This window comes from Oryctolagus cuniculus, chromosome 1 (genome assembly GCF_964237555.1).
Source record: "Oryctolagus cuniculus chromosome 1, mOryCun1.1, whole genome shotgun sequence".
Lineage (NCBI taxonomy): Eukaryota > Metazoa > Chordata > Mammalia > Lagomorpha > Leporidae > Oryctolagus > Oryctolagus cuniculus.
Window position 1 is genome coordinate 20540102 of NC_091432.1, and position 26922 is coordinate 20567023.

General features: G+C 56.4%; 1 protein-coding gene across 1 annotated transcript in view; it reads left to right on the top strand.

Annotated features, from left to right (window-relative positions):
* The window catches only part of SYT13 (synaptotagmin 13), a 45671-nt gene extending 19928 nt beyond the window's left edge, over positions 1 to 25743 (top strand). The window contains exons 2-6 of the mRNA XM_051852614.2: positions 10410 to 10635; positions 13219 to 13353; positions 14724 to 15025; positions 20226 to 20355; positions 22655 to 25743. Of these exons, the coding sequence (XP_051708574.2) occupies positions 10410 to 10635; positions 13219 to 13353; positions 14724 to 15025; positions 20226 to 20355; positions 22655 to 22959 (1098 nt within the window). The 3' untranslated portion in view covers positions 22960 to 25743. The remainder of the gene's footprint in view (positions 1 to 10409; positions 10636 to 13218; positions 13354 to 14723; positions 15026 to 20225; positions 20356 to 22654) is intronic.
* Positions 25744 to 26922: the final 1179 nt, after the last annotated feature.

Sequence of the window (26922 nt, forward strand, 5' to 3'; positions counted from 1 at the left end):
ATGCTGCATCCTCCTGCCAGCCCCCCACTGGCTCCTCCTTGTGCCCACCCCAGGTCTTAGGAAGGTACCAGACCATTGCGTCTTTCATTCCTCGGCCTTGCCCAGGCAGAGAGAGGTCCACAACCAATGCTGTAAAGCCTGCAGGCCCCAGAACCTCGGCCGTGGGTTCAAATCCCTGCCCTGCATCTTTCTCACCGCACAGCACCAGACATTACCACTCTGTGCCTCAGTTTCCCCCCGGGAAGTGAGGTTAACGGCAATGCCCTCTTCATGAAGTTTAAGGGAGGCCCTGCTGGCGACATGTGCGGGCCTGTGTCTGACACTCTTTTCAGCTCCTCACTCTGGAAGCCCTTCCTCACCCTCAAACTCCTGGTGAGCACAGCTTCCCCTCCCAGCCACGCCGCTCCCGTCTGTCCTGGTCGTCATAGTACTTACTGCCGTTGAGTGTCTCCTGCTCTCTAACTCATGGGAAATGCCATCTTTATCTGCAGCTTTAATGATTGCTGGACACATACGAGAATGAATGGGTTATCGCAGGGGAAGGGTTTGCCCTGGGACTGGCTGCTACTCCCAGCTGTGTCTCATTCTTGCTGGGTTGGAAGAGTTGCATATACTGGACTGACAGCAAGGCTAAGCCCCCCACAACGCTCCCATTCTGTCGCCTTGGATCCCGGCTATGGGTTAGGGAGTGTAGTGGGTCAACCACACTCTTTGTGGTTACCTTTAAGATTTAAAAATAGCCACAGAGGGAAACAAAAGTAGGAAGAGGTGAGTCCCCAGAGAAGGGGATGTGAGAAAGATGGAGGACACCCACTTGGTATAAACAGAAGAGGCGGTGTTGGAAAGAATAACAAAAGATGAGGTGGAAGGGTTGCCATGGAAACGCCGTCCACCCAGGTGGTGCCTGGACCAGAAGATGAGCCCGCTGCTTCAAAGCCCAAGTTCAGCTTCCCAGCTTGGAATCCACCACCTGCCCAGGACCTGACCCCGCGGATGGGTCTCTGGGAGGTCAAGAAGTAGAGGATCCTGGTGCTGACAGCACCTTAGGAGCAGGTGAACCCCCAGATCGACGAACGTTTCTAGGGAGCTGAGCAGACTCAGTTGAGAGCGGTTGGGGGGAGGGAATGTGCATCCACAAAGGAGGATGTCCCCAGATCCACCCTACCTCCCCTGACCAAGGCGCCCCCCAGTGAGGGGTGGGTACCCTGGGGAGCTTCTCAGATGTGCAGATTCTCCAGGGGCCGCCCAAGCCCAGCCGAGCAAATGGTTGAGGGCCTGGGGATCTGCGTTCCCCAGGCGGCACGAATGCACACCAAAGCATGGAAGCCGCCCCTCAGACTGAAAGCTGTGCAGGGCGCCAGGGTGGGGGTGCGGGAGCCAGGCAGCCAAGACGGCATCCGGCAAGGGACCAAGGTCGCCGGGAATGCGTGGAGGTGGGTGATGGGCAGGAGGACAGCCCCTCAGAGTGGAGCAGTGCAGAACTCGGGGGTGAGCCGGCCTGGGTTTGAGTGGAGTCTCTGCTGCTCCCCGGCTGGCCACGACTTTGGACAAGATGCTTCACTCCTCTGCAGCCAGGGTCCTAGCTTGTAAAATGGGGTGCACCCTGTAAGAGGCTTCAGTGAGTTTGGCTGCGAACATTGCCCGACACAGGTGGGCAGGAGCCCCCAGATGGGAAAGACTGAGACCTGTCTTTGAAGAGGAGCTGGGGGGTCATTCCCAGACTTGTCATCCTCAGCACCTGAGGTTTGAGAGTCATTTGTTACGTGGCATTCAGCCTTCTCTGACAGATACAAGGCTGTGAACAAAGGGCTGCCAGCCACAGGGGAGCCACCAGCTGCGGGTATGTGCGAGGACAAACCAGCAAGGTTTCTTCTCCTCCAGAAGCAACGGGCACAGGACATCCAGGCTGTGGAGGGGTGAACAGCACCTGTGGCTGTGCCCCAAATTCTCTCCCAGATAAAGTTCCATTTGCTTGGAAGGAAAACTTGGATCCGCTTCCACGCTCTTCCTGGGATGGTGAGGGCTGTTCCACTCCCAGACTTCCAGCTTCAGCAAGCGGACTTCCTGCTTGTTGTTTGGACATTAGGGAGACCAGAGCCCTGCTTTCTGATGAGAGAGAGAGAGAGAGAGAGAGAGAGCTGTAGCTGCCTGCTTCCTGGTCCCTGAAGTGCACCTGACCTTCCTCTGCTACCGGAGCTACTTTTGGAAAGAAAGTTTGCGAAACACTGGTCCAGACAGAGCTGGGTCTTAAATGCAGGTGCACAGACCGGTCTGTGTTGGTTATGTGCGGGAGTCTTGGGAAACGTGTGAGGGCCAGTATCATACCGGGCTGAGAATCACGGATGTAAATCGAATCATGCAGTATTCGCAAGGGGTCTCCAACACAGTCCTGGAAAACGCATGCTGTGATGAAACCGTGCACGGATATCAAAATGTTTTGCACCCAAACCAGCTCATCTTTTCACCCCATTTTCCCACGCACTGTTGGTGTGCCCGCACAGTCCCACGGATCTGCTGTCCTCTCCCCAGTACACTCCCATGACACTTCTCTAGCGTCACAGCGACTTGAAGTTGGTTCCATTTTGAGTGTGGAGAAATCCTCCCAGACAAGCACAGGCCACAGCGGCCTCCCCGTGGTCCTGTCGGTCGCCACCTGCACTGCTGCAGCAGAAGTCGCTACCAGGGGCCTCGTGGAAGTCTCTGTGGGGACTGGCACTTTCATATTCCCTGGGTCATACGGTAGCTGTACGGTCAGCTTTTAAGAAACTTCCGGTTTTCCAAAGTGGTTCTGCACCTTCCCTTCCACTGGCAAGGAGTGAACATTCCAGGTGTTTGACGCTTTTGCCGAAATAGATGTTGCCAGTCTTTCTCATTTTAGCCATTCTAGAGACACCTGCATTCGCTAGACCCCCTTGCGAAATTCTCACGAAGACCTGTATTAGTTGTCTCTCTCTGTATACTAAATCTCCCCCAAACTTGGCGGCTGCAAACCACAGCGCTTCTTATGTCTGTAGGTCAGGACCCTGGTCCTGGCTCCACTGGGTCTTCAGACTCAGGGCCCCTCCCAGGCTGCAGGGAAGGGGCCATCCCGGGCTGTGGCCATCTCAGCGTTCCACGGGGACAGCTCTGCTCCCAAGCTCACTCCTGGGGTGGAGGACAGGATTCAGTGCCTCGCAGGCTGCCCTGGGCGGCTCTCAGCACTGCAGCCCGTGTTATGAGAGGGAGCCAGGGAGCCGGAGCAAGGAAGATGGAAGGTGCTCTCGGGAACCATCTCAGGAGTGACATCCCCTTAGATCCTCGTGTTCCGTTCATCCGAAGCAAGTCATCAGGTCCAGCCCCCACTCCAGGGGAGGGGCTGCCCCAGGATGCCGACGCCAAGGGACAGGACCCCTGTGAGAGCTTGTTGTAGATGCACCAACCACAGCAGCCCCTGCTTGAGAATGCTTAGTCGAGAGGCCGGCGCTATGGCGTAGAGGGTAAAGCCACAGCGTGCAGTGCCGGCATCCTATATGGGCACTAGTTCAAGTCCCGGCTGCTCCACTTCCGATCCAGCTTCCTGCTAATGTGCCTGGGAAAGCAGCGGAGGATGGCCCAAGTGCTTGGGCCCCTGCATCCACGTGGGAGATCGAGAAAAATCTCCTGGCTCCTAGTTTGGGATCAGCCTGGCTCCAGCTGTTGTGGCCATTTGGGGAGTGAACCAGCAGATGGAAGATCACTCTCTCTATAACTCTGCCTTTCAAATAAATAAAGAAATCTTAAAAGAAAAAAAGAATATCTGATCTAGACCAGAGCTTCTCGTGACATCTGTGGGAGAGGAACCCGTTTAGTTTAGTTTTGTTTAGTTTTAACACCTGTCCTCAATATCTATACTTATCTCATCACAAGTGAGTAATTTCAAAAGACCTCATCAACTTGTCCCAATGCACCAACTGGGCTTCATGCAGTATTGATCTAGGCTCTGGGATCAAACAAATGTGCCAAGGGTTTACTGTGCCAGCCCTGTGCCAAGAGCTCGCCATGGGTTATCTTACCTAATCCTCACTCCAAACCCTAGAGACAGGTGCAATGGTTAGCAATCCCATTTTACAGGTAAAGACAGAGCCCAGAAATGCTCATTCATCCAACCTAAGATTGCACAGCAAATCACTGGGCGTCCAGACTCCAGCCAAGCAGTCTTGTTGAGAGCCTGAGTGCCTGGTCAGTAGGCTCCATTTCACACTCGGACTCTTCTACCCACACCACGTGTTAGCTCCTGCGGTGACACAGTCAGGGCCAGTATGGTGGCGTGCTGGTATAAGCCACTGCCTGCGACACTGTCATCCCATACAGGAGCTGGCTTGAGTCTCAGCTGCTCCACTTCCAATCCCGCTCTCTGGGAAAGCAGAGGAAGATGGCCTGAGTGACTGGGCCCCTGGCACCTCTGTGGGAGACCTGTGTGGAGTTCTAGGCTCTTGGCTTAGGGCTGGTCCAGCCCTGGCTGTTGAGGCCATTGGGGGAGTAAACCAGTGGATGGAAGATCTCTCTCTCTCTTTCTCCCTCCCTCCCTCCCTCTCTCGCCCTCTTTCTCTAACCAGAATGACCGAATGTTGCAGGCCCCTTTGCCCTGGTCTGGCTGCCCCTCTGAGGGGTCCACAGCTGTCTCCAGACCCAGCAGCCACCTCGGCCCTGTGTGGTATCACCTGGGTATGCAATACCCAGCCCCGTCCTCTCTGCCCTTTTCCTTAAGTTCAAGTGCAAGGGCAAAGCCGGCTCCTTTGGCCACCAGGTCCGCTTCCCACACCGGTGACTTATGCACTGCAATGCCACTTTGGGGGGAAGTCCCAGCTTGACACCCCAAATTAATAAATGGCCTGTAGGTGACAAATTAGTCGTGTCACCCGGCTTCTCTAATAAGGCTACATGTGTGTTTACAGATCATTAACTACAGAATTCATTTCTGTTTTCCCAACATAAACTCCATGCGGGAAAGGACAGCATCTGTCTTGTTCACGCCTGCGTTTCTAACACACACATGGGACAGGGCCTGAAGACAGACTCAATAAATATTTGTTTGTTAAATGAATGTCCAGCCTCCCCTCCCTCACCCATGGCATCTGTCTTAGCCTTAATCGGGCGAAGCAGAGTCCAAGGTTTCTGTGCCTTCTCAGGTGGAAGCAGGAGCCGGGGTGGGGGTGGGGCCGAGGCCAGGAGGAGGCGGGGCAAGCCCAGGGCGGGGTCCGGAGCCACCACGGAGCCACGGCTGTGCGTCCAGGATGACTTCCAAAAGAGAGCTGCAGACACAGTCAGCAAGAATGATGAGGAGGAAGGACAACACCTTTCTGGCTTCCTGCTCACAGGGTCAAGTGCTACCGATGGACATGCTGGTGGCTGGTACTTCCCCCCAGTCATTTTTTAAAATTGTGGTAAATCCACAGAACACGACAGTTGCCATCTCAACCATGTTGTAAGTGTTCAGTTCAGGGGTATTAAATGCACTCACAGTTGCCCAGCGCCCGTTTCCAGAACTCGCTTCCTCTTGCACAGCTGAAGCCCTGCACCCACGCGCGACTCCCCACGCTTCCTGAGCCTCTGGCGTCCTGCTGCCTGTCTCCAGGACTCCGACCCCTCAGAGGGGCTCCCGGAGGCTGGGTCTCACGGCGCTTGTCCTTCTGTGACCAGCTTACTGTGCTTAGCATCGTGTCCTCCAAGTCCACCCGTGTGGTAGCAGGTGTCACAACTTTACTCCTTAAGGCTGAAGACTATTCCATCCCATCCCTACACCAGCTTGCTTACCCAGGCATCTGTGGGTGGACACTCAGGTTGCGTCCACCCTGTAGCTATTGTAAATAATGCTGCTGGGAATGTGGGTGCACAAATACCCCCTCAAAGACCCTGCTTTCAGGAGCCAGTGCCGTGGCGTAGTGGGTAAAGGTGCCGCCTGCAGTGCTGGCATCCCATACGGGCCCCACTTCCGATCCAGTTCCCTGCTAATGACCAGGGAAAGCATTAGAGCTTGGCCCAAGTCCTTGGGCCCCTGCACCCATGTGGGAGACCCAGAAGAAGCTCCTGGCTCCTGCTTTCAGCCTGGCCCGGTCCCAGCTGCTGCGGCCATTTGGGGAGTGAACAAGCAGATAGAAGATCTCTCTCTCTCTCTCTCTCTCTCTCTCTCTCTCTCCCTGCCCTTCTCTGTAACTCTGACAGTGTCCCTGTGTCTCACATCGCAGCAACAGAGGAAAGCCCCAGGGCACAGCTCAAGGTCCCCTTGGGCTGTGCCTCCGTGAAGTGGTCCGTGCAGAGTTGCCCACACTGGACGGAGCAAGTGACCAAAAGTCCTGGAGATGGGGAGGCTGGGAGAGGCCAGGGAGGGACGGCAGGGTGTCAGGTCCGTGTCTGAGGGTGCATCCTCCTGTCCAGCTGGGTGACTTTGCTGAGCACAGGAAATCTTCCCCGACTCAGCCTGCATCCACGTCTCCCAGGCCCTCTCTCCTGACCGGCAGACAGGGAGTGCCGACAAGAGCTGTCGCTGCTGCAGCCACCGTGTGAGGCCTGGACGCAGGTCTTTCTCCAGGACCTGCTTCCCCGAGCACCTGCTTTCCACCAGGTGGTCTTTCCCCCCCAGCTACCTAAGCCTCTCCCTGGCTCCCTGCCTACACTCCCAAACCTCTTTTCTGCTTCCTGTTTCAGTTATTTAAGCGGAAACATAGATGCCTTTGAAAGATGTTGCAAAAGAAAGAAAGAAAGAAAGAAAGAAAGAAAGAAAGAAAGAAAGAAAGAAAGAAAGAAAGAAAGAAAGAAAGAAAGAAGTTGCAGACTGGGCTTTTGAAATGCAATAAATAAGATTTTTACAGGAGGTCACAATGGGAAATCAGCGGATGCTTTTGCCTCTTGGAGAGACTCACGTAGCTGTCATCAGGCTCTGCTCTCTGCCTGGCCATGGGCTGTACATCATTTGCCACACAGACAAGGCAGCCCAAGGATGAACAGGGGCCGGGGATGCTTTTGGCTGAGTTCCTCTGCCCCTGGGTCACGGTCTCCAAGGACACGTGTTAGGGTGCAGAGCGCCCATGTGGAATGCTCTCGACTGCAGGGCACAAAGGCACCCAATTCAAGGCGGTGTCAACAATCAGCACAAAGACAGCTCGTGGGGCCTGACAGGCAGAGGCAGGGCAGCGTCCGGGGCTGGACCACTCACCACCTCCATGACATCACCAAGGGATGCAGGTGTTTGTGTCTCTCCACAAAGCTGTCCGTTTGCTCGGCTTTGTCTTCAGGCTGACTCACTCTGCAGTCACCAGACAGAGCCACGCACTTCCTGTCCAGGAGAGAGAGGACTTCTCCTGCCACCATAGGACACTAGTCCTTCCACCCCATCCCTGTTGGCCTCCCTGTGACGGGGGTGGGGCAATCCCTGGGCCAGAAACAGTCATGGAGATAAAGCCTCAGACTGATAGGATCAGAGCAGACAGACAAAACTCCACACACACACACACATACACACACACACACACCACCTGTCCCAGGGAGCCAGGAGCAGGGTGGATCCTATCCAGCCTCGGTGATGAGTATGGATGGCAGAGGGAAGAAGGGGTGGGGACAACCTGAAAGAGCCGCGCCGTTACTGCAGGGGTGCGTTTCAAGGACCTGAGACAGCTCCCAAGTCCTCAGGGACGCACACACTGAGAGCCCTTGCGAGGGAGGAGTGCAGCGCCGGGGCTCCCTGATGATTTGAGGCCACGCAGGGCGAAGCTCACGCAGAACAGAGCCCAGAGATGCTTTCCCCATTGAACTGGCAACATCGGCCACGATGGATCACACTGGGAATCCACCTGTGCCAGCATCCTCTGAGAGATGAGCAGGAGGGAGCTGACCCTGGCGTGCGGTGACCGTCACTTAGAACCCAGTGTCTGAGACCAGCAGCAATGGAGCTGGCGTGGAGTTGAAGCCGAAGTAGCTACAGGCTCCACTGTCCGTGCTGTGTACCAGTTGTGAGACCTTGGGCCCCGTGCCCCAGTTCCCACATTGTACAATAGAATAAAGAATGTTGCACTGACGTAGATGAGATACTGAGGGTAGACGTGACTTTTGGAGGACACTAGTTATTGTTCTGAGTGTCTCCTCCAGGGCCCTGACACACACCTTCACCCCATTTGCCTTCCAAACCTCCTTTCCTCCAAGGCCCTGGCTCCTTCCTGAAGCCCTGGCTGGCCTCCCAGCCTCCTCTGGTTGCACGCTGAGTGTGTTTTATCTGCTGTCCCCAGCAATCCTGAGCACAGACTGCTTGCCACCCACTGCACGGCCAGCCTGTGGCACTGCTCAGTAGGCAGCCAGTTGCTTCTATGGGTGATGGCCTTCCCAGCCCACCAGTGGCTGAACATACAGCATGGGGTCTCCCCCTGCTTTGCAGCTTAGAACGCAGAGCGGGATAAGCCTGAGATGCACCTGTCGCTTGAAGGGATAGTCCAGAAAGACAGAAAGTCCACCCAAAGTCACCCAGCCCCAGAGGTAGGATCAGAACTGGGAACCAGGCCCCTTGATGCCCACTGACACGCTCCACGGGGGTGCAGGTGGGAGTCGGACCCTCATTTTACAAATCGTGCAACTCATTCCCAGGGTCTAACAGGGTAACGGCAAAAGTTACTGGTGGGCAAGAGCTGGTGGGCTAATGTTGCTGCCCGGGCTAGGACTGCTGTGAGGGCCGCTTGCTCCAGCACACGCGGCGGCGACCAGGATGGGGGCAGGTCCTTGCTGGGCTTGGTTTGCCTTAGAGTCTGCTGGGCGGAGTTTCCAAGGGTTTCACCCCTTTGGAGCCTCAGTTTCTCCAGCTATACAAGAGGCTTGACCTGTACCGCTTGGGGCATCCTAAAGAATGCACACAGTAGCGGCACAGCAGGGGAAGCCACCACTTGTGATGCCGGCCGCCCACACTGGGGCACTGCTCAGGTCCCTGCTGCTCCACTTCTGCTCCTGTCCCTGCTGATGCACCTGCGAAGGCAGTGGGAGACGCCCAAGTACCACCCACTGCTAGCACCCACATAGGAGACCCAGGCTCTTGCCTTCCACCTGAACCAGTGCTGGCCTTTGTGGCCATTTGGGGAATGAACCAACAGATGGAGGACCTCTCCCTCTCTGTCTCTCTGCCTTTCAAATACATAAAATAAATCTTTAAAAAAAAGTACACGCGGCAGTAACTAGGTGGTGTCTGGCTGCAGGAGTGGGAGAGGCTGGTTCCTGCTTTTGTGTCCTGAGGTCCAGCTGTGCCTTCTTGTGCACACCCACACATTTGTCCAGTGCCTGGATGATAAAGGATTGGCCCAGCCACCAGGTCCAGCCTGTCTCGGCAACAGTCAGGAACCGCCAGGATCCATCCTGGTGCAGGTGCCAGGAGTGCAAGCTATGAAACAGGGTCAGCCCCACCCCCTCCGGACCATGCCCACCCCAGGCTGCCCGCCCCTGGGTCACACCTGCCACTGGACAGAGAGCCTTGACCCGTACCAGCCTCTTGGCTCCCGTCACAGAGAGGGGAGGGGCTGGAGGTTCAGTGAGACTCTCTGCGATCCTCTGTGTTTGCCCTGACCTGAGGGTCTTCTGGTGGCCACCCACCTGGGGAACCAAGATTCAAGTTCTAGACCCAGTCACCAATTCCCATCAATAATTCTCAGTTTCACAGGGCCTGGGACTGCTGCCTGTTAGTGTAACTTTGTGGGTTTTTGAAAAAATTTCTTTTATTTATCTATCTGGGCAAAGCGACAGAGAAGGGGAGAGAGAGAGAGAGAGAGAGATCTTCCATCTCTTGGTTCACTCCCCAGACATGGACAAGAACTGAAGCTGGCTGAAGCCAGGAGCCAGGAACTCCATCCGGGTCTCCCACATGAGTGGCAGGGCTGCAAGTACTTGAGCCACCTTCTGCTGCCTTCCCAGGTGCACCAGTAGGAACTAGATTGGAAGCAGAGCAGTGAGGACTTGAACCGGCGCTCCAGTATGCAATGCTGGTGTCGCAGGTGGCCACTCAACCTGCTGAGCCACAGTGCAGGCCCCTGTTATGTCGCTTTGAATCCTTCAAGTAGGCGGGGGCTCAGTGCCTGCTGGGGGCAAAGATGGCAGATGCCACCTCTCTTTCTTCTGCAGCTCTACTTCCTTATGGCTTGATAAGACATAAGGCGGGTGGGGAAGGGGAGGTAGAGCAAGGGAAGAATGAGAGGATGACGGTTCTGGGGCGCTGAGATTGGTAGAAAGAGGACCAATGCGATAGGCGTGGGCATAGCCGGGAGACAGGTGCACCCGTGGCTGGAGAAGCAGCGCACCCCCCGAGCCGTGGGTCCCCTGAAACTCCCCACGATGTGGGTTCTGCTGGTCCAGGCTTCTCCCTTCCTGTGAGTGGGCCCCAGGCAGGAGGTCCCTGGGCACCAATCAGAGGAAACTTGTCTTTGCAGTTCAACGTGAAAAAGTCCACGGAGCCTGTCCAGCCTCGAGCCCTCCTCAAGTTCCCAGACATCTATGGCCCCAGGCCAAATGTGACCGCTCCAGAGGTCATCAACTATGCTGACTACACGCTGAGGACCACGGAGGAGCCGGCTGCACCTGCCAGCCCCCAGGCCCCGCACGACAGCCGTCTCAAGCGGCAGGTCACGGAGGAGCTGTTCATCCTTCCCCAGAATGGTAGGCGTCTCCTGCCGCATGTTCTCCATGGGTAGCACACGAGGCGGGGGGTGGGGGCGGCACTGCCCCGGAGGATGCTGGGAGCTGTCCAGGAGCCCCTGGTGGTGGCCTTTGACCCTGGACAAGCAGGCGGTCCAGGGCCTTGGGGTTCCAGTCCCGTATTCCTGTCACGGGCTACACGCTGCTCCTCCTTGATGCCCCTAGCTGCCCACAAGGGAACCAGGGAGTCCCTGTCATGTCCTGTGTGTGTCCTACAGTCACAGTGAACACACTGGGCTTCAGGGCTGTGGGTATAATTCTCGACTCTCTTATCCACCGGCTGAGTGGCGGAAGTCACATTGCTAACACCTCAGGGCCTTATTTTCCACATTTATAAAATGAGATCCGTCTACCACCTGCCCGACAGGGTTGCTGCAAAATACAAATAAAATAATGCACAGGAAATGCTTAACTCAGGGCCTGGTCCAGAGGGCAGAGCCAAAACCTATTCTTATTTCCATTCTCCTTCCGAGAGCTTCTATATCCTGAATGCGACCCTATTTTTCCACATGTACACAGCTGGCACTGGGTCCTAGGGTAGGTATGAGAAGCAGAGACCCAGTCCCTCATGCAAAGGAATGGGTGAGCTTCCTAGGGAGTGAAGCATCAAGACAGGGAGATGGACTGTGGCATGGCTGGGGTTTGGTTCTGTGTGTTTGGTGAGGCAGGTGGTGGAATAAGAAACCCAATGGCTTTGACATTGACTGTGGTCTTAGTGAGTCTTCCTTCCTGGGTTCACTGGAGGCACCCTGGCCAGGGAACAAATGTCCCCGGCCCGCCCCAGCCTGGAACCACACTGATTAACCTGCCTGTGAAGGACAGACGGTGTGAACCACTCCTGGCTGGGCATTAGCCCCCAGGTCCACCCGCCCATCCGCATTTCAAACACATTGAAAACAGGCCCACTTAGCAGGCAGCCTGGCAGTGGAAGCACCGGTTCAGACCCTGGCTTTCGTGGTGGTGCGCCTGGCTTCAGTCTCTGCCTCGACTTCCAACTGCTGCTTCCTGCCCTTGCTGACCCTGCCAGTGCTGGCTCAAGGAGTCGGGTCCCTGCCACCCAGTGCAAGACCTGGATTGCAGTCCTGGCTCCTGGCTTTGGCCTGGCCCAGCCTCAGCTGTTGTGAGAATGTGGGGTGAGAACCAGTGGATGGGAGTGTTCTCTCTCTGTGTGTGTGTCTGTCTACCTCTCAAAAAATAGATAAAAATAAATTTTAGAAGGAGACCCGTTTAATACCTGAGAGCATAGGGTTGAGTGGGAATGATTGATATGAGGACCCTTGGGGGTGGCCATCACCATCATGATAGCAGGATTCCCCTTGCCAGGGAGCTTCGACGTCTCAAAGCTTGCATGAAGGCAGGATCGGGAGCAGAACTGTTCCCCCGGAGTTACAACAGCCCGGGCTGGGCGAGACCAAAGCCAGGAGCCGCCAGGAACGCAACCCAGGTCTCTCACGTGGATGGCAGGGACTCAACCACTTGAGACCACGTTGGCTGCCCCCCCACGGTGCACATTGACAGGACTGGAAAGGGGAACGGAGCCAGGACTCGAACCCAGCACCCCAGCCAACATGAGGCACGGGCGTCTTCGCTGCTGCACAGACGCCCTGCCGGGGCTTGGTCTGGATGCCGAGGACCGAGGCTGTCTCGGAGCTGCCCAGGCCGGCCCCGCCGGTGCCTGTGGGAGCCCCATGGGTCTTGCTTTATTACATCAGCCACATCCCAGAGATTCACGAGGGACATTTTGCACACTTGCGGAAACTTCAGAAGGAACCATTGCGAAGCTGAGCAGTCCTCCCGATTTCTACCCTCGCAATGAGCTCTGAGAATCAGACATTTGAATTCCAGTTTGCTAAAAGTGGCATCTGCCGCAGCTGCAGGATGTGTTCGGCGCTTAACACTGTCTCTGACTGATGAGCGTCTTTCAGATGGCGGGCTGCCGTCTGAGCCAGGGCAGAGGGAGCGAGATCGCTTTTAGAGACGTCTGAGTTAAAGATAAACTCGTCAATGCTCTCAGCAAATATTCATTGCACACGTGCTCAGCTCAAAGTGCACTACCCCCGACCTGGTCCCAGCATCCTCTCCTGACTTGTTCTTCTATGATCCTCTCCATCTGCTGACCCCGGGATGCAGGGACCGTGTTCTCTGCGAGGGGTGGAGCTGGAGACGGGGCTGCTAAGGGTCTGTCTCCCTTAGGGAACGCCCACTTTGGCCAGGCCCTGGGCTGAGGACATTCTTGGCTTTGTTTCATAGCCCGCAGTGACCAGGAGAGAGACACTGTTGTCATGCCCATCATAAAGACAACCTGAGGTTCCAAGAAGTCAAGTAACTTGTCCGAGGTCACCAGCTCCCATGCTGACAGCAAAGCCGGCATGTCCACTGCTGGGCCACTGTGACCCCTTGAAATGCAGTGCCCGTGGCCGCTTGTGTTACCCCCACGTGGCCGTGGCCACCACGTGTGGGTAGTGGCCCTGAGTTGGGGTAGTGGCCCAGGCGGCCGAGACGGGAGGGGGGTGTGTGGCAGCCGTGGCTCTCCCTCTGTTGCAGGCGTGGTGGAGGACGTGTGCGTCACGGAGACCTGGAACCCGGAGAAGGCGGCCAGCTGGAACCAAGCCCCCAAACTCCACTACTGCCTGGACTACGACCGGCAGAAGGCCGAGCTGTTTGTGACGCGCCTGGAAGGTACTGCTCTGTCTGAGCCCCCCCGGGGTCGGCAGCTGTGCGGGCAGCTGTGCGGGCAGGCTGGACTAGCACCGGCCAAGCCGAGCCCCAAACACACCTGCTCAGCCTCCCCGCTCACAGGCCCAACCGAGCGCCCTGTTGGTAAACATCTTCCTCCACACGGCGAGCCAAGGCCCAGCCCCCTCCGCTCTGAGGCTCCATAGTCCCCCGTCTCCCTGTGGTCCCTCTCTAGCAGGTGGGAGGGGAATGAGAAGGAGAGGGCGTGGCCGTTCCTTTGTAGCCTGCACCTGGCCTCGCCGGGCCTCGCTTCTGCTCACATCCTATTGGCTGCAACCCAGGCCCGTGGCCACACCTCCCTGCAAAGGAGCCTGGGAAGTGTGGCCCCGCCAGTTGCCCAGGACGAAGAGGTAATGTGTTCTTGGTGAACACGCGGCCATCTGTGCCCCAGGAGGCCCCGCCATGGGGCAGGGCGGGGCTCGGTGCCGGAAGCTGAGATCATTGTGAACAGGCGGAGAGTTTCTGCCTTCCAAGACCGAGCCGGTTTCTCTGAGGGCGTCAGGGTACCCTCGGTCTCTCTACCCGGGCAGTTTGCTTTACCAAAAGCAAGACTTTGCAGAGTAACCAGGGCTGGCGACGAGGCCAGATCAGTCCTGAGGACCCACTTTGCTTTTTTGTTGTCTTGTAATACTTTTAAGAACTTTCACGTGCTTTGTTATGGTTCATCGTCACAATGGTCCCATTTTACAGATTGGGAAACTGAGGCCCCGCAACTCTTATGACTTGTTCAGCATCGCTCCCACAGCCTGCGGCAGAGCCAGGACTAAATGTCCCGTGAGGCTCCGTGGAAAGCTCTTTCTCGTGGGGCAAAGACCTCGGTTCCTCAGCTTCTTTTCCCACGTGATCATGGAGGAGCCAACCGTAAAAGCAGCGCAAGGGTGGATTTCTGGGTAACTCCACCTCATGGAATGGTTTTCAAAGCACCCAGGTTCCGCATACAAAGCAAGCCTCTTGGGGTGGCGGCCAAGTGATCCGAATCACAAGCTGTTGTGTGGTAAATATTTAAAATGCAGAATCAGTGACTCACAGGCTCCACAGCGATGCTGGAACCCGGCACAGGGCCCTACGCCTTGGGGAATGCTCAGATCACCAGGGCTCGGGGGAGCGCCGAGTCCGGCCCCGATCCCCCAGGAAGTGCAGTGGGTGCTGATGCTGGCCCCTCAAGGACCTCCCGATGCTCAGGGTCTCCCAGGGAGGTCAGCCTTGGGGTCCATCGGACGTCCATCGCTCTGCAGCCCTAGGCAGGGACAGGTGTCGCCCCTCCCCCTGTCCTCAGGGAGTGCCAGTGTGTGCTGCTTTGTCCTTGCCTGCAGCAGTGACCAGCGACCACGACGGAGGCTGTGACTGCTACGTCCAGGGCAGTGTGGCCAACAGGACGGGCTCCGTGGAGGCCCAGACGGCCCTGAAGAAGCGGCAGCTGCATACCACGTGGGAGGAGGGCCTGGCGCTCCCGCTGGTGGAGGAGGAGCTCCCCACAGCCATCCTGACGCTGACACTCAGGACCTGCGACCGCTTCTCCCGCCACAGCGTGGCCGGGGAGCTCCGCCTGGGCCTGGACGGGGCGTCAGTGCCTCTAGGGGCCGCCCAGTGGGGCGAGCTGAAGACTTCCACCAAGGTAGGGTTCCCTCTCCGCCAGGATGGGTGGCACCTGTGAGTGGGGCAGGGACTGGCAGAATGGGCTCCCTCCCAGCAGCTCTGGGCCAAGGTGAGCTTCAGAACCCCTCCCCCCTGGGGAGTGGAAGGAAGAGAGCAGGGGGCTGGGGCAGAGTCAGCTCTCAGGGTCTGGCATTCATGGTGTCTGCTCCTATGTGGGGTCTAGCTTGCCATGGGGTGACTGCCCTGCCACGGTACAAAGCCTGATGCCCTGTGTGTCTCTTGGCTCTGGTGCTAAGACCACGTGACCCCAGCTCAACCCAGTTGTACTGTGTGCACCTGCTGGGCGCCAGGCCCTGCAGAGAAGGTGAGCGCAGAGGAAAGGCAGAGCCTCCTGCTCAGAGAATGTCCAGCCCAGGGCAGTCAACTGGCACAGGCAAACGATGCCAATGACGATGTCTCGCACATGTCGAATCCTGAGCCATTGGCGAGGCACCCCACTAAAGGGCTGGGGGGAACAGTTCCAGAAGGCCCGGTCCACAGTGGTGTCTGTGCTGGAGCAGCCCCGGCTGGGACAGACCCGGAGCCTGGTGGTGTCTGCTGTCACGAGGCCTGGAGGATCACGGTCCTTCTGCTGCTGGGGAAGCCACAACAGGAAGAGGGTGTGCTGAGCTGCTGCACTCTTTGGGGAGGGGCTTCCTGGAGAGCAACCTGTTGCCACACCCAGGCCAGAGCAGCAGGAGTTAGGGAAGGCCAGGGCTGTGAGACAGTGACCACATGGGCATCACTTAGGCTGCTACAGAGTCTCCCAGCCAGCCCAACAGCGCCTTTTCTGGAGATGAAGCCCTGTTCCCTGGCCCTCCCAGAAAAGCTTGCTCACTGTGGGTGCCAGTGTGGGTGTCCCCGCAGGCCTGGAATCTTTAGGAGGGAGACCCAGTGGGAGTCACAGAGGGAGTGACTTCAGCAGTGGTTCCTCGCCTCTAGCCTGTCACCAGAGGGTTGTTTGTAAAAGCCTGAGTTTGGGCCCAGCCACTCCTGCTGTTTCCATGGGATCTTCCGCATGCTCTCTGCCATTGCTATCTACCACCCTCACCAGAGGCCAAACCAAGGGGGCCACTCGACCTTGAACTTGAACCTCCAAAACTGGGAGCTCAATAAACCTTTTTCTTTAAGGAAGTCAGTTGCCTCGGGTGCCTTCCCGCGGTTTGGGAAAGCTGACTGGTGTCACCCCCTGGGATGGAGGAACAGATACCAGTCAGGACAGGGCTTCGTGCACTCACAACGGGAGGATACACTCAGAACTGTACAGTGAGTTCTTCCACTCGCCCGCCGTCCTGGTCCATGCCAGAGGCTGGGTACTTTATAAAGCAAAGGGGCTTGGAGGCTGGAGGTCTAAGATGGGGCAGGTTCATCAGTTCAGCCTCTGGTGAGGTCCCCTTGGCTGCATCGAAGCAAGAAAGGAAAGAGCCAAGAGCATGAGGTGGCCTCATTTAGTAAGAATCCACTCAGCCCAGAAGTGAGTCACCCCGAGAAACCAACACTGATCCCTTCCCAGGGCAGTGCCCAGGCCCCTCATCCACCCCACCACCCTGGGGACCCCGGCTTCCAGCACATGACCACTGGGGGACAAACCACCCGCAAGTCTCAGCACCTCCCACGTCAGCCAGGCGAGAGAGACCCGGGGCTATTCCGTTTACAGACGGGGAGCTGAGACTCGCAGCAGCTCGGGCCGCCTCACGGGGTCCCCCAGCCAGGACACCACTGAGCTCAGCTGGGGGGAAAACTGACAGAAAAGTCACAGGTGCTCTCCGACGGCACCAGACTGTTCCAGAACCGGCTCTCTTCTCTTGTTAGTGTGTGGATTGTGACAGGTGCGGAAACACAGGTAGCGCCCTGGGGAGAGGGACCTGACACGTGGGTTTACTAAGCTTGTAAGGCAGCTTCCTCTGCAGGTGCACAGGCCTCCACTTTGACGTTTTGAGGCCTTGGTGCAGTCCCCAAAGGGCTGAAATCTGGCCACCTCGCCCGCTACCACCCTGAGCCGATATAAGCAGAAACCATCGATTCAATCCAGCATCTTGCCCAGCTTCTACAGTGTCCTGGGTCCCATGCCAACAGCTCAAGCCCTGCCTGTGGCAATGATGAAGCCGGGCCCACCTGGCTCGTGCCTCCTAGCAGTCATCATATTAGCTGTGCTGCACCTGCTCCACCCATATCCTCTCACCCCGGCCTGGACTCACCTGTATGAGTCATTGCAGAGGGTGGCGTGGAGTCACAAGTCGGAGGTGACATTGTGAGTTCACAGTGACAGGAGAGCGACCCAGGCCAGGCCAGGCCAGGGAGCTCCTCGCCCAGGTCGGGGTGCAGGCTGGTTTGCACCAGGTAGATGGAGCCTGCAATACAGCAGCCAGGTGTTTTGTTTTGTCTGGGCAAGAATGAGTTAACAGAGGTGGCAGCAGTGTCTCCAGTCCACCGGAAGCCACTCATTCACAAGTGGCGTGTGCAGCCAAAAGTGGCTTGTGCGTCACCAGGGGCCACAGTTACGACCCACGGAGAGAGCAGCCTTGAATGATTCATTGAGAAGCTCAGGGGGAGAGGGAGGGTGGGGGCACCAGGGAGAGACAGGGAGATCTTGGCTGTTAGGTTTTTAAAGCGGCAGTGCTAAGGCAGCAGGGGCTGTTGGCAGCCAGGCTGCCTGGGGCCTCGCCCTGAGTGCAGGTGGGTGGTCCCGCGGGGGCTCCCAGGTGCTGGCTTCTCCCTCCAAAGCTGATGGTTGTGCAGCTGCAGCGCGGGCCATTTGTGCACCCCCAAGAGGTGACCTGGAGTCCATCGCTGCTGTGTTCCCACCCCGCTGGGCACCAGGAAGGAATCTCTGTGTAGTGAGAGGCCTGGGGCAGACAGCGCATGGAGGAAGATCCAGGACGCGGGCTTGGCCGTGGTGGGAACCTCCCTTCACGACTCAGCTTCGCCACTCACTGGCTCTGTAACCCCAGACAGGCAGTTCCCTGAGAGCAGCGCTTCCTACACCGCGAGGGAAGCATGACCGGAAGCCTGGTTAGGGTGTTTGCCAGCACAAAATGCAATGCCTTGCCTTTTTTTTTTTTCTTTTCCCACAAATTCAATGGTACTTCCAAAAGTTCATGGAGAACAGAACTGAAATAAGTCATTGCAGCCTTATTTGGGTGCTAAGAGCTTTGAGATCCACCCACAGTTCTTTCATAACATGCATTTCCACACACTTTTTGGTATGGATTTCAAAATCCTTTGCACCAAAATATAAGCTTATCTCATAATCCCATTTTTCCGTGAATGATTGGAAGTGGCCTTGTGAATCATCGTGCACCTACTGTGTGCAGGGTGCAGGGGATGCCTGGTGAAGGGTTCCTTAGTGGAGCTGACACGCTGGTGCACACACAATGCAATTGTGTGCAGCACATAGTAGGTGTTGAATAAACGTTGATTAATTTAATAAATGATCATTTGTGTCACTGCCAAGGCTCTGGGATCACCAGGCTCAGTCACCTAAGGCTGGGTGAAGCCCTAGAGTCCGGTGGGAGACATTTTTCCAGGACGAGAGGTCTGTGTGTACAGGCAGGGGCTGAGCCAGAGCCCGGAGACAGTGCTCCCCGCGCAATGCTTTCCTGAAAGAGTGCTTGCACTGCCCTGATGGGGCCAGTCGCAGCACACGGCTCCCCAGCCCTTGACGTGTGCACGACACTGCTGCACACCACCAAATAAACACACCCAACCCGTGCGGCGGAGCTGCTGTTACTCCCATGTTACCTAGGAGGCGCTGGGGGCCCAGAGAAGTTGAGTAACTTGCCTGAGGCCACACAGGAAGTATCAGCATGATTGGAACTCAGACCCTGGCGGTCTGGCTCTGGAGTCTGTGCTGGGTTATGAACAGCAGCTGTGGTCTTGGCAGTGGGCGTGGCAAGTGTGAGCTGTGAGCTTTAGGGTGGCCTCCCCGCCTGCACCTTCTCATCCAGTCCCCTGATAGCTGCATCTCTTCCTAGCATGTAACACTGCCTGATGCTATAGATGAGAGTCTTTCCAAAAATGTGTGTGACACGGAATTCAAAGATCACTTCAGTGTGGTGCAAAAAAAAAAAAAAAAAAAAAAAAAAAAAAAAAAGGATGACATCCATGCAGTTTCTTCATTTCCATGAACACCTGTTGTGCACATGGATTTCAAATTCCTCATTGCACAGCTGAGAAACGGGGACAAGACTGAGAGGTGTGACGTCTGGCAGGACCCCCCCCACGCCTCCCCCCAATTCCCACCCCGTCTTGGGGTAGCAGCCACACGGCTCCCTCCTCCTCCCCAGGATTTTGAGGGAGGGGCCTCTGCTTTGGGCTCCCAAGGCGGGACTTGCCATGGCCTTCAGCCACACCTTCCCACAGTCCCCTCTCTTCCCTACCAGCCCTCCCTGGAGCGCGGAATACGGCCCAGCACCCACCGCCTGGCAGGAATCTCTGGGTGGTTGGGTGCCTCGGTGGGTTTGCTGGCATCCAGACAGACCCGTGTCGGAGTTTGCCTGCAGGCGCCCCGGCGAGCTGCATACACGGGCAGATGTGTCTGGATGCTTCCTGGAGGCGGTGGCACAGGTGGTTCTTAGCGGGAGTCCTTGGTTCGCTACCTACCGGTGCTCCACTCTGCATTTTGTTGACGTCCGTTCTGTCCACCCTGTGACTCTGGCCGCCCCTGGCTTGCTTTATTAGATGGCAGGAGCCACTCTCCCAGCCTACAGGGGCTGGAGTTAGCTTCTCAAAGTAACAAATTACAATTCCCCACCGCTCCCAGGAACCTGGTGGCCAAGCAGTGGTTCTCACCTGGGGTTCCCTGGAGCACCCCAGGAGCTCGGTGGGGGAGGCAGGAAAGCAGGTGGGATGTGAAGGGGGAGGGGACTTCCAGCTCTCTGCCCCTGCCCCATCCTGCATGGCACCCCTTTGCGCTGTTTTCCGTATTGGATTTAAATAGATGACCTGTGAAAAATGTCACCTGTGGCCACCAGCAGACCGCGGTGGATGGCACACGCCAAGGACAGCTCCTCAGTAGCCAGCTCCCATCAGTGAGGGTAGAGAAGCCGGTGCTGATGGGTGAATGGTTTCCAGGGTGCCTGTTGGGTGCACACCGAGCGCCACCCCAGTCTCGGCATCAGTGGATAAGCCGGAAGCCACCCTGGAGGCAGTGGCCTCCTGTGTCTCCTCTTGTGTTCCAGGAGTCGTCTGCAGGGGGCGGAGAGATTCTTCTGTCCATCAGCTACCTCCCAGCTGCCAACCGCCTCCTGGTGGTGCTGATCAAAGCCAAGAACCTGCACTCTCACCAGTCCAAGGAGCTCCTGGGGAAGGGTGAGTGAGGTGCCAGGGCAGGAGCCAAGGAATGCGTGCGAGGGAGCGGCACCCGGGAGGAGACGGAGACGGCCGAGCAGGGAGGTGAACTACGTTCCACGTGCTCCACGCACGGAGCTGCTCTAGCCGTGTCCCCCACCCTAAGCCCACAAACCAGTCTTCAAGGGCACGCTTATTTCAGTTCACTCCTGGGCCAATCTCATTCCCCAGGACCCGGGTGGGCACTACCTGGACTCACCACCTTGGACAGCTACTGGGAGACCCATCAGCCCCTAACCGGGGCTTACCGGAAGCCATGGGCCAGACTACAGCCAGGGAGTGGGCGACCTGGGCTGGAGGGAGAACTTGATCTTGTCTACATCACCCAGGTCTGGCTGGGCCATCTCAGAAGACCCGGCTCCTTCCCCTCCTGAGGTCGCGGCTGGTGGCCACGGCACTCCCCACCCCTACACCAGGCTCTTCTCTCTTCTCAACCTTGGCCAACTGCCACCCCCACAGCAGCTGAGTGTGGGTGACAGCAGAAGGTGTGTGGGCATGGGAGCCAGGGCCGGAGGCTTCAGGAGTCAGTACCCCCTATACCCGAATAAACCCCTCTGTAATGTTCCAGAATTTTCCAGAGGCCTGCTCTCTCCGTCTGTATCCCCAGGCACAGCTCCCAGGTCCAGGGACCGAAACAGGCTTCCCTTTATAGACCAGGAAAGCAGCCTGGGCTGGCGGAGTAATACCTGGACCAGGAGCCAAATGCTCCTAGCGGGATATAAATAAATCTCTATTTATAGCCGCACAAAGAAAAAATTGCTGCTTCTGCATTCGGAATCTCTGAGCAAAAGATTTGGGGTGAATGAAGTTGGAAACGTGAACCTGGCTGGCAGGTTCCTGGGCCCCTTTGCATCCCCCTGCAGACAAATCTCTTGATCTTTTGTCAACACTTCTGGTAGGTCCCGGGACAAGGACAGCACAGCGCTTTGTCTCTCAAGACCTCTCTTGAAATAAATGAATCACCAGGGATGGTAATTATAGCCCCCAATAGGAAGTCACAATGACTCGCACATTAGCTGGGGGAACCTTGACTAATGAAACAGTAATTAGGTCCCAAGGCTTGTGCTGTGTTGTGAAAGTGCCTCTGGGGACACACGTGTGGGTTTCCAGGGTAGGTGGTGGGGTCAGCTCTGTGCCCAGGGAACCCAGGCAGTCTGTCTACACCCTGTGAAGTTAGGGTTCTCAAGTCAAGTTTGACAGAAGTACACGTGAGAGGAAACCAGCCGACTAGCCGTTCACCACTGTTCACTCTCCAAATGGCTGAAACAGCTGGGGTTGGGCCAGGTTGAAGACCATCTGGGTCTCCGACGTGGGTGCAGGGGCTGAAGGGCATGGGCTATCCTCTGCTGCTTTCCCAGGCACACTAGCAGGGAGCCGGATCAGAAGTGGAGCGGCTGGGATTGGAACTGGTGCTCAGATGGGATGTCAGAGTTGCAGGTGGCGGCTTAACCCACCCAGACACAGCGCGGGTACTGGGGTGGGAGTGGGGGACTGCTGTTTTAATAGTAGACAAAGATGCTGGGAGGGAGAGTTGAGGGGAAGAAGAAATGGAGGTGGCTTTGTTTCCTGGGCTGAGTTGCAAAGCAAGCCGCAGGAGCCCTAAGCTGTTTGTGCACCTGCTTTGATCTGGAGGCCTGAAGTCACCGGGAAGGGCTCATGGCAAGAGGTCGCTTCCCGGCAGCCCTTGGCTGCGCCCCCATCCAGCGATGCATCTTACAGATTACGAGATAGGCTGAGTGCCCTTGATCCCAACGGGGACATCGGAAGACTCCAAACCCCAAAGCTCTTGGCACACTGATATGGCAGCACAGGCAGATTCTTTCGCACCACAAAACTTTGCTTTGTGTGCAAAATGATTAAAAATATTGCATGGCATCACCATCAGCCTATTGTGTAAGGCGTATTTGAAACAGGAGTGATTCCTGTATTCAGACTTGGGTGCTACACCCAAGGTACCCCACGACAGATATGCAACATTATCCCCAAATCTGAAAACATCCCAAATCCCAAACACTTCTGGTCCCAAGCATTCGGGATAAGGGATTCTGGCTGGGTACTGTCCATTTCCTGCACAGGAGTGTGGGTTCTCTGGGATGTGACTTCCACCGTATCCTGCTGTCCAGGCCAGCCCCGCCGTGGGGCAGGCACTTAATTGTTGGACGACACATGGCCCAGTGCCGTCCAATGGAGATGCAGAGGGCAGGCAGAAGTCATTCTTGGCCTTTCTCTCTGACTCATTTCTCCTCCCCCTTTCCCCCAGATGTCTCAGTCAAGGTGACTTTGAAGCACCAGGCTCAGAAGCTGAAGAAGAAGCAGACAAAACGGGCCAAGCACAAGATCAACCCCGTATGGAACGAGATGATCATGTTTGAGCTGCCGGATGACCTGCTGCGGGCCTCCAGCGTGGAGCTGGCGGTGCTGGGCCAGGACGAGGAGGGGCAGAGCTGTGCGCTCGGCCACTGCAGCCTGGGCCTGCACGCCTCGGGCTCCGAGCGCAGCCACTGGGAGGAGATGCTCAAAAACCCACGCCGGCAGATTGCCATGTGGCACCAGCTGCACCTGTAGCCGGCCACCCGCCCGCCTCCCAGCTCCGGCACCACCCCATCCTCTGCAGTCTCCTGTCTGTCTGTGCCCCTTCCTCATTCTGACACCCAGAAGACAGAGACAGTGACAGGCAAAGGCCAGGGCCTGACTCCCCAGGCGTCCCATTCCCGCCTCTAAAACAGAAGCCTGGCAGGTTTGGAGGGTGCAGCCAGGATGTCAGGGGTGTCCCTGAGAAAGGCACTGAACAGGTGTTGCAGGTGGGTGGCAGCCAGGTGCGGGGAAAGCTTCAATTGTGGAGTCACGGGTGCAAGGGGGAAAGAGGGGTTTAAAAATGAAGCATTCCCAAAGCGACGTGGGACTAAGTCTCCTGGGCCAGCTCCCACAAGTTGAGGTTGTCTGGGTGGGGTGGGAAACCTTAGCCAGCGCTCTATCAAGCTCCAAACAGTCAGACCAGCCATTCTCAAGCTCCAGTGTGGAGAGGACCACCAGCAGCTCCCGAGGCCCCACCCCACCCCCGAGCAGGCGTGCCACGTGAGCATACCTGCTCCGAGCCCAGGAGCCCACGTGTTTTAGCAAGCACCGGGTGGTTCCGATGCAGAGGTAGAAGCGCCGCACGTGGAGAATCCTTTCCCCCACATTCTAGCAAGGTTTCCAGCTGCACGCCTTGCCGAGGCTCCAGCACCACATGGCGGCCCCAGTCCCAGCGCTGGACACTTTGACCATCATCAGTGTGAAATGTGCAGCTTAAAAATGTAGTTATCTTCATTCTTCAGATTTTAACTCGGGTTTTGAGATTCTGCTCTGGGACCAGATGTTGTGCTTTTTATTGAAGAACTGTATGGTGTTTTTTTTTTTTTAAGATTTATTCATTTATTTGTAAGGCAGAGTTACAGAGAGGCAGAGGCAGAGAGAGAAAGAAAGAGAGAGAGAGAGAGAGGTCTTCCATCCACTTCTTCACTCCCCAAATGGCTGCAACAACTGGAGCTGCGCTGATCCGAAGCCAGGAGCCAGGAGTTTCTTCCAGGTCTCCCACGTGGGTGCAGGGGCCCAAGGACTTGGGCCATCTTCTACTGCTTTCCCAAGCCACAGCAGAGAGCTGGATTGGAAGTGGAGCAGCCGGGACTCGAACCAACACCCATATGGGATGCTGGTGCTGCAGGCAGTGGCTTTACCCACTACAACACAGTGCTGGCCCCAGAACTTTATGGTTTTATCTCAAAATCAGTCTGCTCATCTTGGGAAGACCGTGTCTGATGAAGACCCTCACTGATGGCTGGGTTGGATTCTGAGTGCCCATTGTCAAGGCCACCAGCACCGCCACGGGACCCTCTGAGACAGACCTGCCCGCCCCTCTCTGCCTTCCAGCCACTTCAGAAGGAAACTTCATGATCAGCTCAGCCCGTTGCGTCTGGCTACAGGAAAACGGCCATGGGAGAGAGCCTTCCATAGGAAACGAGGGCTCTGGTAGCCACGCCTGGCTCCCTCAGCGTTCACGACTCACTAGTTTAATCATTGAAAAGAGACAGCTTGGTTTTGAATTCCTACTTTGTTATTCCCAGTAGATGTGCACGCCGTTGATTAACTCTGTCATGAGCCTCATGAAGTGGAGAACACTCCGCTAGGAGCCAGGATTCCTGGGCCGGTGCCCGTCAGAGCCTCGGCGTGGGGTGTGCGGGACAGGACCAGTGACGCGGTTGCTGTCCCTGAATGGTGAGGTAGATGATATAGAGCGGTAAGTGCTCCCTGGCTAAGGACAAGCCCTGAGTCCACTTGCCGGTCATCTTTAAGTTGGCCTAGTGTCTTGAACTTCAAGTTGGCAATTGAGAATGCCCAGAAAGTGCCAGAACCTTCTAGATACTTCCAGGAGACAGATTCTGCATTTGGACATTTGGATGCAAAGTGGCTTCCGAAAGTTCCTGGAAAAAGGAAATCAAAGATAATGAGAATTTGCCGCAGACTCTTAGACGCCTCCTGCACTGTTCTCCAAACTCCGGCCCTACAGATGCCAGCTCAGGCCCCCGGTCTAAGAAGGCGTTCCTGAGTCAGGCCATCCCTGGCTTCCCCCTGAGAATCTGGGGCAGAGCTGAGCCCCGCTGGCCATCATTTTTCCTTCGTGCACAGAAAGAGGAGAGCTTTAGAAATAATGCCGACCCCCTGTCTGGAGAAACAGGGAAAAAACATTCCATCTCTCCATCGGGGAAACTCTTTGGGTGCCCGGAAGGGCCCTTGCCGGTTTCTTCTTTCCCTTCCTTCCGGGGCGAAGCTCTTGGTGGTGGCTTCTTAGAACGTGTTTCAGAGACTCCTTGCCTTCTTTGTGGCCAGGATGGCACAGAGAGGGTAACCATTTCCTGGGCGAGGCGACCAGCATTCTTTCCTTGGTAACAGCTGCTGCTCCAGTCTGGAAGAGCTTGGATTCCAGACCTAAAACCCCCAGAATTTAAGTATTCAGCCAGAACCCCTGTCCTGCTTCCTTCTACACCTGTGCACCTGCCTTCCGGCCCCATGGAAGGACATCTGTGGGAAGCTTGGGCGGGGCCCTCGATCCCAGGGTGTCCACCCCATCTGGTCCTTCCATCACAAGGCAATCATTTCTTTGGATCTCAAAGTTTCCATCTTCCAGAATCCAAAGGAAGGTTTTCCCCTGACAGGAGCCAATGCCTGGTTTGCCAGCCAGCATCTCACACTGCAAGGACCGATAGAAGTGGACGCGTTTTGCAGGGAGTTTGGGTCCACATTCACTGGTGTGTTCCAAGTTTCTAGGATGGCCCTGTCTCTTGAGTACTCAATAAATATTTGTTGAATGAATCAGTGATGGATGGGGGCAGGGGAGAGAAGACGATAGATTTCAAAGCATAGAAACGTTAGCCGGGTGCTCAATGCTAGACCCCAGACATCATAGAGATTGGGCTAGAAGTGCGTGACAACGAGTCTCACTGTTTGTCTAATGCAACCACAGCTCTCGCTGCAAATGTAGTGAGAGAAAAGAAGAGAGAATTGCTGGGCTTCTCCTCCGAAACTCCGTCTTGGTGGATCTGAAATTACCCAGAGATGCTCACATTGCCAAACGCAAAACTTCAGTCACATGTCCCAGACACACTGGCCATTTGCTAGCCATTGAGAGTGGTTGGGCCGGTGGGACGACCTCTGATCACTGTGGGAAGGGGCGCCTTGCTCTTGGCCAGGGAGGAGCACGAAGCAGAGGTGATGGCAGGGTGGGAGACCGTCCCAGCTGGGCGTTGTCCCGCAGGCAACCTGGTCCCTTATAGACATGAACACAGGAATTCATTCACCCCCCCGTGCCTCTGCCTCCTGCCTCCAGTCAGCACGTGCGCCATGGAGCCCTGGAACCAGCATTTCCATCGGAGGTGTGACCCTGGATTGAGGGGCAAGTCTCCCCCAGGGAAGGGAGCCGGGGCGAGCGGGCAGGGAGAGCCAGCATTCAGTCCACTCCTGGAGGGTGGACAGGGGTCCTGGGCGGAAGGTGGCTGTGGCCACCCCCTCCCCACCCCCGGGAAGAGAGACCCAGTCCTTGTGATTTGTTCCTTGTTGTCAAGTGCTAAGTGTGTGCGTGTTTTTTCAGTCATGAACCGAAGCACAAAAAGACGCATGAGACACTGTCGTCGCCATCCGGTGTCACATTTGGGAGTAAAAACCTTGCAGTAGCAAATAAATAACTTCCACAGGGTCAGCCGCCTGCTGTTTTGCCTTCTTCCGTTTACATAATCGTTGAGACACATAAAATGCAGGGGAAAAAACCTCCCCAAGTCACCTGTGAGCCACTGCCAATTTTAGTAAAACTTGACCATTGCGGTTGGAGTCCCCTTCACCACATTCTCCTTGGGAGGCCATGATCTTGAACGTGGGGTCTCTCATCCCAAGCATGCCTTCATATTTCGATGGCAAATACATGGAAACTCTGAACACCATGCTGTATTTCACATGTGTGTTGAAATCTCCCTGAAATTGTCTCATGCCTTTCCTTAC